Source organism: Macrosteles quadrilineatus, unplaced genomic scaffold (genome assembly GCF_028750875.1).
Source record: "Macrosteles quadrilineatus isolate MER2022 unplaced genomic scaffold, UCM_ALF_1.0 Scaffold_5__1_contigs__length_97177068, whole genome shotgun sequence".
NCBI lineage: Eukaryota > Metazoa > Arthropoda > Insecta > Hemiptera > Cicadellidae > Macrosteles > Macrosteles quadrilineatus.
In genome coordinates this window covers 71,944,993-71,964,407 of record NW_026542598.1, presented here as the reverse complement: position 1 = coordinate 71,964,407, position 19,415 = coordinate 71,944,993, and the positions used below count along the sequence as shown (strand labels likewise).

The 19,415-nt window shown below is 34.2% G+C and overlaps 1 protein-coding gene across 1 annotated transcript; it reads right to left on the bottom strand.

The window, feature by feature from the left end:
• Nucleotides 1-706: 706 nt before the first annotated feature.
• Nucleotides 707-17,314, bottom strand: LOC128995867 (alpha-tocopherol transfer protein-like). The gene is made up of 7 exons (XM_054420891.1): nt 17,280-17,314; nt 10,309-10,381; nt 4,705-4,864; nt 3,906-4,161; nt 3,182-3,292; nt 1,579-1,684; nt 707-1,095 (listed from the first exon to the last, which is right to left on the bottom strand). The coding sequence occupies exons 2-7, from the start codon at nt 10,379-10,381 to the stop codon at nt 956-958; spliced, it is 846 nt and encodes a 281-aa protein (XP_054276866.1). The 5' UTR covers nt 17,280-17,314; the 3' UTR covers nt 707-955.
• Between the last annotated feature and the right edge of the window lie 2,101 nt (nt 17,315-19,415).

The window sequence follows — 19,415 nt, the reverse complement described above, 5'->3', positions numbered from 1 at the left end:
CCCAGAGGCCAAAAACACCATTCGTTCAAATTTTTATATATGTATATATATATATATATATATATAGATTTATATATATACTGTATATGTGTCCGTGAACGCGATAACTTGAGTAATTTTTGTCCGATTTTGATGAAATTTGGTTTAAAGGTGTAAGGCAAGATAAACTTGAATGAGCTCGCGAACCAGCATGATCGGACCATGGGAACGGGGTTTTCCGGTGGGTTTTATGGGGTAAAAATTGGTTTTTCTCATTTTTGACCCCCAAAACACAAAATTTCCCAATTTATCTCTAGACCATATTAAAGAGCTTAAAAAAACAAATAATTTAGTATATCAAAGTGTTTTTGTACGGTTATTGGTAACGGAGAAAATTCAAAAAATTGTAAATTTAAAATTCCTATGTTATTCTTAAGGAGGATATTGAAAATGTTGAAGTTTGTTTGTTTATGGATATATTTTGATCAAACTAGGCAAATTTATTTATTTTATACAAAGCTATTAATATTTTACTAAAACACACTTTATTAGTTTCAGTTTCCTTGTGGCAGCAAACCTAGGTACTCGTTAAACGTAAATAGATTCAATTGAAAATCATTCAGAGAAATGGAAATTCGCTTAGTCGGCAGGTTTGCTGCGACGGGGTTATTTAAACTATTGATTGAATTTTCTCTTTAATTATCTTGGTACTACATGTGTACAGTTTTATTGCAAAGTATAAACAACAAGTTAATATATTATCAATCCTTATAATCCTATAACCATACATATAAAACAGTCCACAATTATAAGCTTTAGAGGGTGTATTAGAACACATAATTTTTCCAAACATTTATTATAAAACAAAATAATCAGTTCAACAACAAATAAATAGATAATACTAGCTCAAGTCAATCAATCCTTATAAAAAGAAAACACATTGCACCAGTTATTCAATACTTTAGTTTGATTGATTTCAATCAATTGTCAAAGAACGGAATGATCCTTCCATATGTGAGGTTGTATTGCTTTTTCCCAGTCTTTTACTTTCAGTGGCCAACCATTCGTCTTTTAGAAACCACTCTCTTTCGGCTTCTACCATTTTCTTCCACCGTTCTGAAAATAATATCAATACATTTAATACTTTGACAATAGTGTGAGAAATATAAGTATCAGTGATGCGAATATCCCTCTTAAAATCTAAACTCTTTGATATACTTATGGACTTACTTACTTACTCCTATGGTTCCCTAAGTGGTATTTGGCATCACCAACAAGTTGCCTCCACCTCTTCCTGTTTTCCAAATCTTCTTGCTTTGCTGTCAATTTGGCTAATCTTTCTCCATCTGGTCCTTCTATCAATTCTTGAGTCTTCCTCAGGGTCTTCTTGGTGTACTTATGGACTTACAAATTAACTAGGTAATGTGAAAAATGTTTTTTTGTCAGCGTCTATGCTAGTATGAAAGAACAGAAAGAAAAAAAAGCACTTCAAGTGAAATCAAACATGAATGAAAATATGATTTTATTGGTATTTTGGAATGGATCTGTACTGATTCATCAACATAGTACAGTACTCGCCTACTGTTTATTTTTCCTTACCTTTAATATCATTGGCAGGTCCAGCGAGTCCTCCATATTCCTCAGGAAGAATTTCTTTTGGTACAAACTTATACAAGCTGTCTGACCCAACTGGATGGACGTGCATCTGAAAATAAAATGTAAATTAGATCATCAGTTTTCAACATCATACTTAACAAAATTCTAGTAATTACTTCCCATGGTTTACGAGTGGGTAACCAAAAATAACATGAATAGTGTTTGCCATGGGCGGAGCTTATATAGTATGCCTTTCAGCCGCTGGGCATGTATAATGCAACTCACTGCCAATTCAGTACTGCTGCCGCTGCTGCTGTTCAGCTGGCTGGTTTCATTCATCTGAATGTGACGGTTATTGTTTGTGCAATTTTTCTAGTGTCGTTTAAAATTAGCATTTTATCAAGTAGATAACTATACTTCACAGCTAAACGTTGTTCTCATTTACTTTTAATTGCCATCCCAAAAACAATACTAGAAACATGAACATGGCATTATGGGGAAAAAATTAAATCTGAGTGGTTTAGGCTACTTGTTTAAAAATGACGACATTTCTAATAAAACAAATATTGTCCTGGACATCCATCAACTGCCAAAAACGACAAAAATTTGGAAAATTTTGGGATCTGGTGCTTGAAGACGGTTGACAGAAAATTTATCAATGAGCAGAGATAAGTGCATTATCTTGGAGCTCGGTTCAGCAAATCTTAACAGAAAATTTGGGAATGAAATGGGTTACTGTCAAGATTGTTCCTAAGACTTTGGTTGACAGTCAAAATTAAAAAGTATTGGCGAGTGTTAACTTGTCACACTTTAAAACATCAGCTTGTACTGACCCAAATGTTTTGTCTAAAATGATAACTGGTATGAGAGTCGAGGTGCTATGGTTATGACCACCATGACAATGCACATGCATACACAGCCTTCGATGTTCGCTAGTTTTTGGCTATAAATGGCGTGGCACCCCTCACACCTTGTTCACCTGATCTAGTTCTGTGTTATTATTTCCTATTTCCCTGCTTGAAAAGAGGTATGAAAGGACAACGATTGGATACCCTTGAAGAAGTGAAAAAAAAGAGAGAGGAGCTGGAGGCCATCAAGATGACTTCAAAAATTGTTTTGAACAGTGGAAAAACTGTTGGTACAAGGCATTTTAAAGGCTTTCAATAATTGAAGTGTAAATAATTTGTAAATAAATATGTATTTTGAATTCTCGTTATTTCTGGGTAGGCCTACTCTCCTCATACATTTAGCTCAGAGATTTCAGTTAATGGTAGACTATGATTTGATTTTGTTTGGCACAATCATTATGGTAATTTGCTGTAAACTATATGAAATGTATATTAAAATCTTTAATCAAGTTTCAACCTTCAAAATAATAATTTTTATCACTAGGAACAGGAACTATAGCGGTAGTTTAGTTGTGCAGTTTTGATTTAACTATACAATCCATGAAAATAAGAGAAATATTGGTTAACACTTACCGCTTTAAAGTAGACTACTTTAACACTGTAGCTCAAGATACATTATATTTAGTAAAGGCTTATACACTTATTTATTTGTTAGACTAGCTGCATTGTAACTTAATTTATCAAAAAAGATGACTTACCATAGCTGCAACTTCACTCTTCATGAAAGGTCTGATGAAAGACAATACTTTGTCCAGAATAGGAACTGCATTAATTATGTGAATCTGTCTCAGCTTTACAGGATGTGCTTCCTGAAGAAAAACAGAGTGCTTAACAAAATTAACTTGGCATAAACCATATAGAAGAATGAGTGTTGCTAACCGAACAAATTGTATTAAAAAAAATATATATATAATGATTAATTCAAATCAATCGTTCCTTTAGACCAGTCAATAACTCCGATACAAAGTTCTTTAGTAACACCATTTATATCAGCCAATGCAATTTATATTAGACATGTGCACTTATCAAATCTCATCGACTTAAAAGTATATCTTTCTTTACTAACATTTTTATTACTCAAACTTAAAGGCACAATCATCAAATTATCTACTGTAACGAGTATTTTAGTTACAATTCAAGGTTTCCACAACTATTCCTAATTTGATTTCCCTGTAACTCCCAGAACTATTGCTGTAAAAATGTCCCAGTACTTGAGGTATTTTATTATGACATTTTATCCTTTAATATTGCTAAGAACGTTTAAACGGTAAGAACAATTTCTATGACTTTTTATGAATTTTTCCCTAATTTTTAACCTTTTAACACAGGCTTTCCAGGTCCGTGGGAATGTTTGTACAGTATCCTGCATTTAAATAACACAAAAACAAAAATTTTTTCACTAACTAAATATTAAAAACTGACCTGGGAGTACTGCATGTACTTCCTAAGGGAGGGGAGGGGTATGCGGGTGAGGTGACGGAGGGACCACCCAGTCATGTCAAAGATCGGGACCTCCCCAGCGACCAACTCCTTCTCTGTCCTGAGACGGGTGTCTCCCACCATGAAGAACGTCTTGACATAGTCTGTGTAGTGGAAGTTGTCTGGGTTGGTGTCCGAGAGACGGTAGAGGAAACATCGGTAACCCTCAGGGGTCAGTTTTGGCAGAGGTAGGAGGTCTCTGTTGAGTAACGGTAAATTTTATATCATAATTAGTTAACGGTTTTGAGTCAAAAGTGTTCTAAGAAAATTAAGAAGAGTTGCCGCTACTGAATTTCCAATAGTCAATGATATGTGCGAACTAGAAAATATACAAGGAATATACAAGTTAAAAAAATATACAAGAAAATATACAAGTTATACCATATCATTACCGGTTTCTATAAAATTTTTCATGATTGCACTATTGGCAACCAGCAACAGGTCTGCTTCTCACAACTGTATTTGCTAATCCTAATCCAGTTAAACATCTCATCTCCTTTACTCACACAAATGTTTAGCAAAATTTTTATATTATAGTCTTTTATATAGTTACCATAAACTATTGATATAAAAACATATAAACATACAGGCCAAAAATTAATCTATTATATGAGTGACTTTTCACATCAAATTTTACAATACCAAACACTAACCATTCACAACTACATATTTTTTCACTTTAATGCAGTCAAACATACAGTTTTTTTTTTTTTACTATTCCAATATCACATTTAAAACTTACATAAGGTTGAAAATAGACTGGATGCGGGGTGACGTGGGATCTCTGTTGGCAAAGAACTCTGGAGCTTCTGTTCTCAGCTTGAAGAACAGCTCGATGACTGCTTTGGTGCGTTGTAGGCTGCCATCGCAGACGTGAAGGAACCTCGATAGTAGGAGGTCATCTGAAGGCAGAAACTTATGTTAGATTTGTGTGATGGATATCCTTCACGCCCTACTCCCTAGTACACAGTGAACTGAAGTTCTCAGCATCAAATCAGCAACCCTTTGATTACCAGACAAAAAGCTAAGGTTGATGCTTCAAAAATAAAATTTCACTTTAACCATTAGTTGCAGGTGCGAAAAATAAAAAATTTGCTTTGATTCCGTGATAAAATTATTTAGTAAAATATATATCCAGATATGTACGAGGATGGTGTGTGTTCGGAAAGAAAATTAAACAGTGGATTTTTTCCTTTAGCTCCTGGGCTCCTATTATTCAGCAGGAGCTCAGCTATTATTCATGACAAAACACCTCTTGAACTTTCTTCCGGGAACTTTTGCTATCTCCATCAATAGACTAGATATCCTATGGATCGAGCATCTACTATGTCACGTCAAGTAGAAGAAATCATGGTTGCCGTTTAAGTCACTGTTACCTATATGTCAAGTACCAAAACATCCAGGTTTAGTCCATTGATTGTAAATCATTAATTTCATGGAACAGATATAAATATATTTAAACGTTATCAACAAATAAATTAATGATTAATTACTGTTTGCTGGTTACTTTAAATACACAGCACAACAGGGAATCCCTGGATAATAATTTGTTGCTTGACCTTCATAAATTATAATCACGTGCGTCTACAAGCAGGAAGTCCAATATTCTGTCTTACTTAATGTAATCTTGATATTTACTTCAGCTATAAGCTTCTTTGTATTCTTCGATTTTATTTCTTATTTCATCAATTTAATTATTACAAGCAACTTAACCTATGCGAGGAAATCTAAGCAGAAGCAATTCATTTAGGTTATAGGCTAAACTTGTTGTGCAATTCGAGTAACATGGTAAAGAAATCTAGGTACTGAGCTAGCTAATTTGTGTAAAAAGAAGATTTTGGATGCTGTAAGTGGACTTATCCTTTTGTATTTTCTGCCGCCCGTTTTTTATATTTTATAAAAAATTGTATTAATATCAACTAAGGTATCTTTCAACTTTAGTGTAAACTTTATTGTTTGGGCCATCCTTATTTCCCTCCAATCTCCTTACTCTGGTGGAAAGTGAGTAAACTAAGTAAAACTGTTATACTGATAGCAGTACGGTTCTGTCATGGTTACATACACCACCCCATCAACTTAAAACCTATGTATGTAACAGAGTTGTTGAAATTCTAGAAGTTTTACCTCCTTCTATGTGGAAACATGTTCCGGGAAAAACCAATCCAGCTGATGCTGCTTCAAGAGGGTTACTACCTACCCAGTTAGTTGATCATAACCTTTGGTGGCATGGACCAAACTTCCTAAAGTTTGACATTAGTCAGTGGCCTCGTAGTGATTATCAATGTGTTAATCACATTCCAGAAACAAAAAGGGAATATAGTAGTTCAGTAGTAGTAGTAGTAGTAGTACTCAGGAGATCCCCGATAAAAATAATGATTGTATTATAGAATCATTATTGCAATCATGTTCTTCGCTGACAAAGGTCCAACATGTTTTAGGTTATGTTATGCGATTTGTGTCTAATGTTAAAGCAAGTGTAAATAAAAGAAGGTTTGGAGAGCTCACTCATTTAGAACTAAGCAATTCTTTAAAGGTACTTATTAGATTCACACAAGGCAAATACTACTCCTCAGAAATTAACAGTATTAAGAGTAATAAACCTATTAAAGGATATGTGAGTGAAAATTTAAAAACGTACGTTTTCAGGAAACACACTTTGCAAATTTTTTTCCCCTTTTTTCAAAACTTTTATTATTTTTTGGATTTCATTAACATTTGAAGTTTCATAAAATGTCCATGGTAACGCAATATCTTTGGTAGTTTTTTTTAAAAGAGCATCTTTAGTGGAAAAACACAAAATCCTGTCACGACCATAACAGACGTTTAAATGAATATTAAAAATAGTTAATATTATTTTTATAACTATGTTTTGCTATAAACTAATTTACTTTTATGACCATTATACATTAAAAAGGTCACTGAGCTTTTAGTATATTTGGTCTTTCTAGAAAAAAATAAAAAACTCAAAAAAATTGAAAAAAGCCAATAATATCTTTTTAAGTTTGTATAACTCCGAAAAAACTTACCTGAGACCCGAAAAATCGTTATGTTTGCATAGAGGCGTGCTTCTTTTGTGTATAAAACATTGAAATATGACGATATTTTAATTTTTGAAATTTTTATGACAGAAATCATAAACGTGATGGTCAGGGACAAGCGGTACGGTCGTGAATTTTATAAAAAATCTAAATCTTTCTAAACAATCCTTTAATTATACTATTAGTTATAATAAAAATATGTGTTTCAATTGAACTAAACTGTTCAAATTACAATTATATTAAAGTTATTGTCACGACCAAACACACTATAATCCATAAGGCTGGATAGGTCGTGAAAAAACCCGCGATGGTCGTGAAACTTTGGTCGTGAAATTACGTGTTATTTGGCTCTGTTCTGGCGGTAGCTCTGCACCTCATGTTCGAGGATACAAAGTGGACTTCTAGGTTAATCTAGCAATTGAAATATCTTATAAACAAAAATTAACACCATGTCTACTTCATCGAATGACTATGTACGGTCATGGACACACCAAAATTACAAAAAACACAACCTTTCCTGTATTAATCTTGTAATTCCTCCTTTCAACTCGAAACGACCGGCACTACAATCCTGACGTACACCCCGAACTAGTCTCTAAAACCAACTGACTCCATCAACGCGAGGCTTGCCACTGTCGTGCTCCAAAGTTGAAAAATTTTCCCAAATGGTCGTGACGCTAAATCGAGGGACAGACTTATTATGTCATGGTAGTCAGTTTGCAATGACAATAAAATGATAATATGCTCCTTTTTTGTAAGTTTAATAACCATTGATGACATAAAAATATGGCTTTATATATTGCTGCATGAATAATTAGTCTAAAAACAGCGTGAAAGTTGGAAAATGTACCCTAGGGACACGTCATGGTCGTGAATTTCGAGACTTTAAAAATACGAAAAAAATACCTAGAACCTATTTAAAACCAAATAAATGTGTGTAACATGTTGCCCCCATCCCAAAAAATATTAAAACACATAATAATAAACTACAAATCCAGTAGCTACGAAGTAAAATGCCAGGGACATGAAAACGTACGTTTTTAAATTTTCACTCATGTACAACATTTGACTCCTTTTGAATGTAAAGAGGGTTTGCTAATGGTGGGGGGTCGCCTAGCTCAAGCTCCTGTCTCAAGTGCCAGGAAACATCCTTATTTGATTCACAGAAAGAGTAGATTAGCGGAGTTGATTTGCTTATACTATCATAAGTTGACCTTACATGGAGGAGCACAATTAATGCAATCGCTTATTCAAAGAAAGTTTTGGATTCCTGGAATACGTTATCTTTTAAGAAGTATTGTATTTAAGTGTATGAATTGTTATAGGTTTAGAGCTAAACCTTTAGAACCACTCATGTCAGATGTTCCTAGCTGTAGATTTAAGATGACAAGAGCTTTTGTAAACACTGGTGTAGATTTAGCGGGTCCTTTTGTGTGTAAAGAGAGTAGAAGGAGAAATGCTAAAACCTATAAATGTTGGGTAGTTATGTTTGTTTGTCTATGTACTCGAGCTGTTTATATAGATATAGTCAGTGATCTCTCTACTGCAGCCTTTTTGTCATCCTTGGACAGATTTATTTCAAGGAGAGGGGTGCCAGCTACTATGTATAGTGATTTAGGTACAAACTTTGTGGGTGCAGCCAGGGAACTGAAAGAACTTAGAGATGTATTACTACAGGGTAATGACCAAATCAAGTCCTACTGTGAAGAGCGTCACATCAATTGGCAGTTCACCCCTCCATCAGCTCCGAATTTTGGTGGTTCCTGGGAAGCCGCAGTAAAATCAATGAAACATCACCTCAAACGAGTAATCGGAGATCGTCCCTTAACATTTGAAGAATATTCAACTCTATTAGCGAAAATAGAAGCTATCATGAATTCCCGTCCTTTGTGTCCAGTGTCATCCAGCCCTTCCGATGGGTTTGATTATTTGACTCCAGGCCATTTTCTTGTGGGTGCTCCTCTACTCTTAAGTCGCCCTGAAGAGGATCTGTCAAACCAACCCATAGATTTTCGATCGAGATGGCAGCTTATCTCCCGAAGTGTTCAGGATTTTTGGCAGAGATGGTCTCGAGAATACATTCACACCCTCATGCACCGCCCGAAATTGGATACTACCATTCCAAAAGGGAAGATGATACTTCTTCCAGCCAAGAACCTTCCTCCAACATCATGGTCCATTGGCCGAGTCCTCGAAGTGTATCCTGGCATAGATGGAACCGTTCGGGTGGCGCAGATCAAGACTGCTAGTGGAACCTTGACTCGTCCTGTGAATAAACTATGTCTATTGCCTTTTCAAGATTAAGCTTAAATTTTTTTATGTGTTTGTTTTAAAATATTCATTTTGGGTGGGGGGATGTTTGGGCCATCCTTATTTCCCTCCAATCTCCTTACTCTGGTGGAAAGTGAGTAAACTAAGTAATGCAGTGTTTTGTGTTTGATTGGTGCTGAACTCTGGTGGGCAAAGCCTGAACTTTGGTGGAGTGGGTGATCTCAGATCTTATCTACTTTTCTCTCTTCTGGAAAAGTTCTCAGACAAGCAACATGTCTAGGGTTTTGTTTGGTGCAGTGTTAAAGTTTCTAAGTATTGGTTTAAAGTAAATGTAAATATGTAGTGCTTCAAGTAATTATTTTCTTTAATAACTTCCTATAAAGATGTAAAGATCTTCGAAAGTGGGTAAGATCACTCCAACATTATAAGTGAACATTATTAGCATCAGTAACATTCAACAGACATTATGTGGCCACTTCCCTTCCTTCCTCCAAGTCCATTTAACCACTTTTAAGTATTGGGGAAATTAATGCATCTGGCCAGATTTAAACTAATAAATCTGATAAAGTTAAATATTACTGTAAGATAAAAGGTACACTTAATTTCTAGGTAAAAGTAAACTACAATTCATGTTAACTGTGATGAGTGAAAGCCTTAATAAACCAATTGTTTCAAATGTATGTATTGTTCTTCATGTCTAGCCCCAAATAAGTCGCCAAAGCAAGTCAGATAATACAGTCCACTTAAGTGTATGTTTAAAATAAAGTCAGTTAAAGTCAAACACGGGCATTGGTCCGAACATTTATAGTGTCCGCATTCCTATGGAATCTAGATCATGTAATAGCAGAAAACAAACACCAGTTACAACAAAAAACAACAAAAAGAACTTATTAGTTTTAAAGTTGGTAAAATTGTAAGATATAAATACGAAAACTGGTACTACATATGCCGGGCAGAAATATACTGTAGAGGTGCCGTGACTTCATTAAAATATAATGATAAACTATCCATTGAGTGTGTTTAATCTAAGATCATACCAACAGTCTGAGGGATGTGGTTCTGTTTAGACAACCAGCTCCTGATGGTAGATAAATCTGACTCAGCAACCATCTGAAACAGATACAATACTACGTGATTGTTGTCAGCCGTAAAATGGAACTTTGACACATAGCTTTTAAAATAAATAGGTTTTTAAGTACTTAACATTAATCTATCTTATATAACTTCTTGGGTTATTTAATAACTGTACGGGCCTAACAAGATAAATATTTATTTACAATGTAATTCCAGAGAGAAAGCAAAGGCTTTTAATTGAATCGCTTAATTTGGTAAATATGTACCGGTACTTTAAAGTTTGAAATTACAATACATAATACACACTGCATAACAGACAGAAACGAACTCCAAGATGTCGTTTCACAAGCAACATTTAGGCTATGTGTTTCACGATATATTTCTTTCTAAGCTAACATTTTGCATTAGGATAAAAACAATACATAGTCTCTTATCTATTTTCTATCACCTTGATAAATAATCACAAATTCAATATTAAAAGGAATAATGACGTCCTGGACATAATAATAACGTGTTTGACAATGACTACCTTGTTCTTACCTACATAAAATATTTTAAATATGGGAGTTTATAAACTAAGAAATAAAACCATTATTAATCAAATTTAAAAAATTAGCAATTTAGTTTACATCCGTAAATTATAAATAAACATAACTGATACATACATAAAATACCCCCGCCGCAGCAAACCTGCAGACTAAGCGAATTTCAACTTGTCTGATTACATTTTTACTAAAATATTTCCATAAATAAGACATATTTATTCCCTATTTAAATGACATTATATTTAACGAGTGCTTAGGTTTGCTGCTACGGGGAAGGTAAAAAGTGTTTTTTGACCATACGTCAATAGTATAGGATGAAATAAATAAATTTGCCAAATTTTATCAATATATAACCATAAACAAGTAAACTACAACAATTTTCATTTTCTCCATAAGAATAACATGGGAATTTTATATTACACTATTTTTGAATTTTCTCCGTGACCGTTAGGCATACAACAGCGCTTCAATATACTAAATTATTTCTTTTTTTAAGCTCTACAAAACGGTTTAGGAAGAAATTGCAAAATCTTTTGTTTTTAGGGTCAAAAATGGGAAAAACCCATTTTTACCCCATAAAACCCCCCATAAACCCCCGTTCCCATGGTCCGATTATGCTGGATCGCGAACTCGTTCGAATAAACGTAGGATTACACGTTTGTACCAAATTTCATCAAAATCGGATAATTTTTTCTCGAGTTATCGCGCTAACGGACACATATATAAATATATATATATATATAAATAAATATATATATATATATATAAATATATATATATATATAAATAAATATATATATATATAAATATATATATATATATATATATATATGAATTTAAACGGATGGTGTTTTTGGTCTCTAGGGACCTCATAACAAAAAAGTAAATCGGTCCCGGGTCCAGGTCTTACCACGAGTACTACGGTAATAGCTTATTCCCTATATGGGAAATTCGCTAAAAATGAGCTTAAGATTTTATTGTAAATTGTATTATCCAAAGTCAATAATAATAATACAATAATCCACTGTACAGTACCTAGTGTCGGAACGGAAATTATGGTTGGTTAAGGCTAGGGGAACGTAATTCCTCTTTAGTTGTGGATCATGTCCAGGTGCGTTTCAAATGCGTTTTCAGGTGCGTCGATTCGACTAAATGTTTACAATTAAATTGAGGACAGAACGATAGAGTGTAATTGTCTTCATCAGTTAATCCATGACGATGTACAATCTATAAACGTTTAGTTGTAAATCTATCAATATATAATATAAAATCTATAAAGTTCGATATAGAATTTAATACTACCACGTTCACTCATTAGACTTCAGCTGAGCAGCTGATTGGTTACTGCACAAGCTGAGTAATCAGAAGGTTTAGCGGCCTTATATTTTTTTCAAACAGACTCATTTTGATGGGTCGACACCATAAACAGCTGTGCTTGATCATTTAGCATTCTAGTCATGATCCTGGTCAAAGAACTATCTGCTCCAGGAGCTAACACGGATTTAAAAATTTAATTGATTAAGTACTCATTCTTCACTCAACTTAATTCGCCTTAAAATACTCTCTGTTGTATTAGCGTCGAATAAATTAAATCTAATCTAATGATTACAGCATCCACAGCCGACTAGATACTTGCTACCCTGCGGCAAATGTTGAGAGAGATTACGCAATGCTAAGGATGTGAGAAAATTCACTATCTACTTTCTCCTTCACATCCACTAATGGCTAATTGCATTTTGATGATTCCATCAGATTCCCCGGTCTTAGCCGGTCGATTATCTATTTCGACATAGCGAAAATTCCATTAACAAATTCAGGGTTATCTTTCGGATGTTTGATTTTTTACTGGCGGCGTTTTTTTATCATCAGTTTGTTGGTAGCGTGACGATTTAACGAACTACACTTTTGAAAAAAATGTCGTAAATCGTATTAATGTACAGTTCATCCATTATCCATTCTTGTACCGACACTCACTCCCTAATTTGCTTGAAACGTTCCATCATTGTCTATTTAACTTCTATCCACAGCCAAAATTAAGAGAAACTCCTTAATACAATACAATTATGACAATTCAGCCATATGCTAATTAATTATCTAAAACTATAAACATTGAATTTTAATAAAACACATCCTGTTGAAAAGTGTGAAGCCTAGTTCCATGTGATTTGTGTTAGTGGCGTTTGAGTGCTAGTGTTGACGAAATATGGATGTTATGATTTTTTTCTTCACTGTATAGTTGTAAAACTAGAGAACGATCAATTTTTACAATTAACAAAAAAACACCCTCCACGAACCATTTTAATAATGGTCTTCAGTATGATAAATCTAAAAGAGATTACCTATGTTTCTATTCTATGCTACAAATAGACCGTTCATTCACCTAACAAGAAATAGAACAGGGTTGAGCAAGTATTGTCACAGCTGGTACATAGAGTAAATAACCGCAGTAGAACGGTTAGCAACGCCTAGTGGTTACTCCATGGTGGTTACTCCATGCGGTAACTCCCGCCGCAAATTGCAAACTGCATATTGTGAACCGATTACCGACGGAATTACACCACATGATTCTTTGGATCGTAATTTTCCGTTGGAGTTTTCCTCCAACGATAGATAATTTTCGGACGCTGTCGGTTATGTTACAATTGTTTATCATTCTTTCAGTTGTAAGTTATGTATGTGTTGATATGTTTTTTTTCAAATGATCTCATTAACAAGACTAAATAATTAATGATGAGCCATTTGACTATAGACTAGACACTATCGTAAATTAGACATTCCATTACTATCAAACTGTAGCCAGTGTAATGTTGTCTTGTGTTTGTCAATTACTAGTCCTATAGTAGCATGTCTTATTTTCAACGTAAAAATGTTAAGCCGTAAATCATTACGATACCGGTACAACAATATAACATACATTATCAGAACAATGTCCCGACAATGTCCAGCGCTCTAAACACAAGATCAATCGATTTCTATTCTGTTAGGCCATTTTATATCTAAGAAGAAGAAGTGTCCAAAAAGATGGTTTGGGTGTAAAATAGAACTTGATTTATATGTTTCACAGTGGTGGTAAATACTTCAATGTAAAGAAATTGAGGATCCTTTCAAAATATTGTGTCATAAAAATTATAATCACGTCAGGTTTTGCTAATAAGGTACGTTTTCAGTGAATAGGTGAGAGTGTTGAGTAGCATGAGGATTATAGTAGTGTATCAAGTGACCTCTACCTCTACTTTCCATGCACTCCGACCCCCTCCCCCTTCTTCAGCACTTCCTTCTCTCTATCTTTCGTAACTCTCTATTCTCTAGTCTCTAGATCCGCTCTCTCGTTTTAGCTTCCGCTTCCAAGCTTCTCAGGGTGTTCCAATTTGAGCTTCCATACAAAATCGGGCAAGACGTGAACTTTCGCTTGCAAACCAGTAACCTTATTTGTCGCTCTGCCCTGGAGACTTAGACTAATGGGATGGTTCTTTTTTAATGCAAACTGTTGTTTTACACTATGGGTTATAATTTTTTTAAATTTAGTGTTGATAATAAAACTACTAAGCAGGGGGTGTTTCTAGCCTAGTTTTAAGCGTCTTGGACTACGTTGCGAGTTGCGAGATCCCTGGCATATCTACAAAAAATGAGGGGTTGGGAGCGTTGAGTTTCTTCCACACAAACGCCACTCGCGTAGCCACTATCTAAGTAAATAAATAGTGATTTCGTAAATAATACGTACAATATAATTGACACATTTCTCGACTATTTTTTTTATTTCTGTTTAAATCTGTGGTGTTTGTAACTTTATTTTACATTGTTGAAAAATGCCAGTTTTTATTTGGACCATTGTGGTTCAGTTAAATTACACAGAAGAGTCATATACAATTTATGGCTCGTTGATAACAATGTTTGATTTCTGACTCAGAGAAAATAATTACCGTCGTTGTTCGTATCCAGCTGTATTGCTCACCAACAATTTTAATTGCTACAATAATTGTACTAATTATTAAATGTGAAATGCGGTGCAGTTAAAACTAAAACCTCCCAAACGTTATTTCAAGTAGTCTTTAAAAATTAATATCACGTTTCATAACCGAGTGTAAACATAATTTACAATTTTCAAAAGCGGGAATTAAAATACATTGTTAGTAGGTAATTGAATAACTTGTAATTTGAATAAATCAACGTCAAATTACTGAATATTTATGATGTGCTTAAGAGTTATTCTGGTCAATTACTTGTGTTGTGTAGTATGATATTTTTCAGCAGACCGTGTTAATAAAATGTTAATGTATAAATTGTTAAAATGTATAACTTTTTACCTTTCCCCAATATACATAGTAGGCTATATCATAGACTAGTCTATGGCTATATGGAGAAAGTATTGTTTTTGTCAACATAGGTATTAGACTTTGAGTTAGCGGTATATCCGTTTTAGGTCCCCCTGAACCCAAAAGGTGGTTGTCAAAGTGGTGTCTGTGTGGTGTGTCTGTATGTGTGGATTTGTACAGAGCTACAGTCCAAACCTGTAGGTGGGTAATCAATTGTATATCCAGGCGTTTTAACATATGAAATTTGGTCTTTTAATGATGATTTTCCCAAAAACTCCAAAAAATAAGGGCGAAATCATATGTTCAAAAACGAACGACTTTTATGAAAATTTAGTAGGTTATAACCATTTTAGCTATAAACGAAACTGTGCAGCCCCATTTGCTGTAAACATTAAGGTTCAGAAGTTATTGACATTATAAGGGTTGTTGACAAGCTAATGTGACAAAGTATGAGTCAGATTGCTGATACCGTTTATTTCTAATTCGACTAATCGAAGGTTGTTGTTTTCAGCTACTGCGTTTCCTGTTTTTTCTTTGTACGATTTGTGCAGTAGTATTTTATGCTCTAGGTTTCTGTTCCACCCGAAGACATGTTCCAAAACTTCTGTTTCACTAACTCCCGTTACGGATGGAAATGACCACAGTATTAAAAGAAGAAACTGGCGATTTGTTTAAAAAGGTACATATGTCGGTTACAAACCAGAGTTTATAACACAATGTTTATAACATTTTTGTTGACAATATTTGTTGTCAAATGAGTCTTTAAAATTTTCCTCCGTTGCAAACTTGGTTGAAAAAAGGGTTAATATATCCAACTGTTTGTGGAAAACTAAATTCCTGTTGCAAAGATTAAAAAACTGTTAAACACTTTTCGACGACACAAGAGTTCTTTGAATGGTTGAAAAACTCTAAAGTAAAAGCGACTTTTAATAGTACTAGTCCATTTACTATATTTACACATCAAGTATTTTCCACACTTCCACGTAACGGTTCAGAAACCAAATTTTCTTCATGATGTCGTCGCGATTCGAGATTCGATATTGCATGACCTACTAAAACCTATTGCCACTGTTGGTGTTGATATATTATTACGATATTACCGTCACCGTCACACAATAACATATGCGGTAATGGTAATTGTATAACACTGTCATGGCAGTAATTTCCAAGAGGAAAACTGTTTGTATTTTACTTTATGTTTACGTCTGATAAATGAGAATGCAATTTATAGTTTGGACAAACTACAAAAATTGAATTGTTTTGATTTCGATTGATTTAAATAGTTAATTCTATGGTCATTAATTTACAGCACATTGCAGCAGGTGATCTGTATGTAGCCTAGTTCCTAATTGCAATACAATTCAAACATTAATTGACTAGTCATGTTTTGGGATAGTGATTCCATTCCCATTGGCCCTAGAGTAAAAGGTTAGTTTGTTGAGAGAAGTAATGCACTTGTACTTGTAAGTTACCGCTTCTCACAGAGTCACTTTAGTCAGTCACTCAGTCTTTAATTAGTTGTTTTTGCAATGAGTTGATGCATTTTCGAATAATTTGGTAAAATGCACTTAAAATAAACTATATATGTTTGTTTACGGTCAAAACATGTTTAACTAAAACGTAGGCCTATGTACAAGAAATAAAATATATGGAATAGGATAACAAACCATTACGCGTACTTACAATAAGCATCCAACATTCTCAAACATACAAAAATCATGTTTACATGTCCAATCTTCGTCGAAGTATACAGGTGACTGAATAAGTCATGCAAAAAGTTACAACTTCCAAAGTGTTTTTCGGAAGTTTAGAAAGTTGTAACTTCAATTAGTTTATTTTATTTAAAATCACCCATTCAAAGAATAGCGCAAAAATAACAAACTACTGTCGATGAAAATTAGGTAGGCCTATACATCTATCATTTTACAACTCATTGTAATTCAAATACGAATTTAATAATTTTAATTGTATACAAATAATCCAAAGAAAGAAAACCTCACATCCAGAACTGTTGATTATTCCAGATAAGTTTAACACAAATAAGCATAGCCACTTGGAAATAGTCGATTTACGTACCTTGTTTCACATACACAACCGAAACTAAACTGGAGTCGCGGGCGGGAGATAGAGAGATTGTTGCCCCCTTCTACCCCCCCCCCACTCTCTCTCTCTCTCTCTCTCTCTCTCTCTCTCTCTCTCGCAAGCATTGTTGTCAGTTCCCCCCACCACCAGTGTTACCCCCCCTACACACATTGTTGGACCATGTAACCAACGTTTCGTTCCAGACCAACCCAAAGTTTCCTCACCAGTTGCCGTTTCATTGTCTTTTCATCATGAAAGCCACTCCCGCCTATTCTCAGGACACTTTATGAAGCTAAGACTTTTACGACATGAAAGTTTAGGATGTGAGGATGCTATTTCCAGTCTGTATTGCGTACAGGTGTTGATGTGTGCGTGAGAGAAATTGCCTGAGATAAGTTATGTAATAAATGTAAATACTTTAGGTTATTTTAGGGAATTTGACGTGTTCAAAATACAGTACAGTGTAATTTCAGAATGTTAAGATTTGCTGAATTGACAGAAACATCATAAAATGTACCTATTTCAAATTTGGAATTTATATTTTATAAGTCAGTGGATTTTGAGCAAATTAATTGAATGCATGACGTTAAACTTTACAATTGGTACCTTAAAACGGTTTAGTTTTAGTTTTTGAACTAACAGGAAGAATGTGACGTACATCAGTACGTGACTAACCTACTCTTTTGTCATTCTCTTGTAGTAACTATAGTAAAAAAAAAAAACAAATTGTATTGCAATCTTCTTTATGTGTATTATTACGAACTTGCGATGATTCAGATTCAGATAGGTTGTAAACAACGGCATAGAATTTGAAATAAATTGTTTGGCAAGTGAAGTAAACAAGTAGATTATCGATAACTGGTTGTTTTGAAGGCATTTATAGCGAGGGCTATCTTTATTAGAGAAGCGGCAAACAATAAAAGTCCTGTAAGCAGTTTGATAAACACTTTGATACAATCGCGAGTCTCCAAACATAACAGTATCTCATTCACACCGATACAATAAACTGGTTATGCACTAGACTCTAGAGACGTTTGCGATATAAGTTAATAATACTTAGTTGGTAACAAGTGTATTTTAATTCATAATTAACCTTGATGTAATCACCTTCAATTAAGCAGGTCATTTCTTAATTCTTTCTAAAGGTACCTACATTTTACAGTAAAACGCCCATAAGAACTTGCTGTTCCAACTGCTCTCATGTCCTGGCCAAAGTGTGTCACCTCTTACTGGACCGAATCATTTATGTAGATTGCTAATAACTCATTCTTTGTAACTTGTCCTTTCCATCTGCTGTAAAACCCTCAAATGCAAACACTTATTCACTTCTCATGAAGACTACATTTAAAATTATAAATATTATAAATATAAATATTTTTTACACAAATTTGACCATCTAACTACTACCATTTATTTTAAAATATCAATATTTTTCATATACTGTAACTCTATAGTATTTAGACAGCTCACTCAGTGATCAGTTGGAACATAGGCTGTAAACAATACCTTCGAACTGCTGACTTATGACTGACATACAACAACAAAAATAACTTTTCAATCTGACATTTAATAATCAATGATAAAGATAAAGTTATGGAGACATAATTAATTGAATGTTGGTATCGGCAACTCTACCCGGTTGATGGTTAGTCCGGACTTCTCAAACCTTCGTCCCTCGGTTACTCATGTCGCTAATAATACTCTTTTGTTCGTAGAGAAGCGGCAAACAATAACAAGTCCAGATACCTTCAATGTGCACACTATTTGAATCATCCGAAAAATATTATCACAGAATATGTGCTGTGGCTGCTATTATCAAATTTCTCATATTGTGACATGGTTTTAGCTGAAAATAATCTAATAATCTAGGTTGAACAAGTCCTTGTCACCATCAATAGTCAACAGTAACAAACCATTGGTGTTTTACAATAAATATGCTTGTTTAAAACTTGTATTATAGTGCAAACCTGTAATTGAATTTAATTGAGGCGTGTACCCTAAAGTAGTTATATAAACTGCGGATTGCAAGAATCGAGAATTCATTTCTAGATAAATTACGGATCGGATACCGCTCTCTTTTCTTTGATAATTTAAGTACACTAGATGAAAGAATTGAAATGTTGTAAAGCT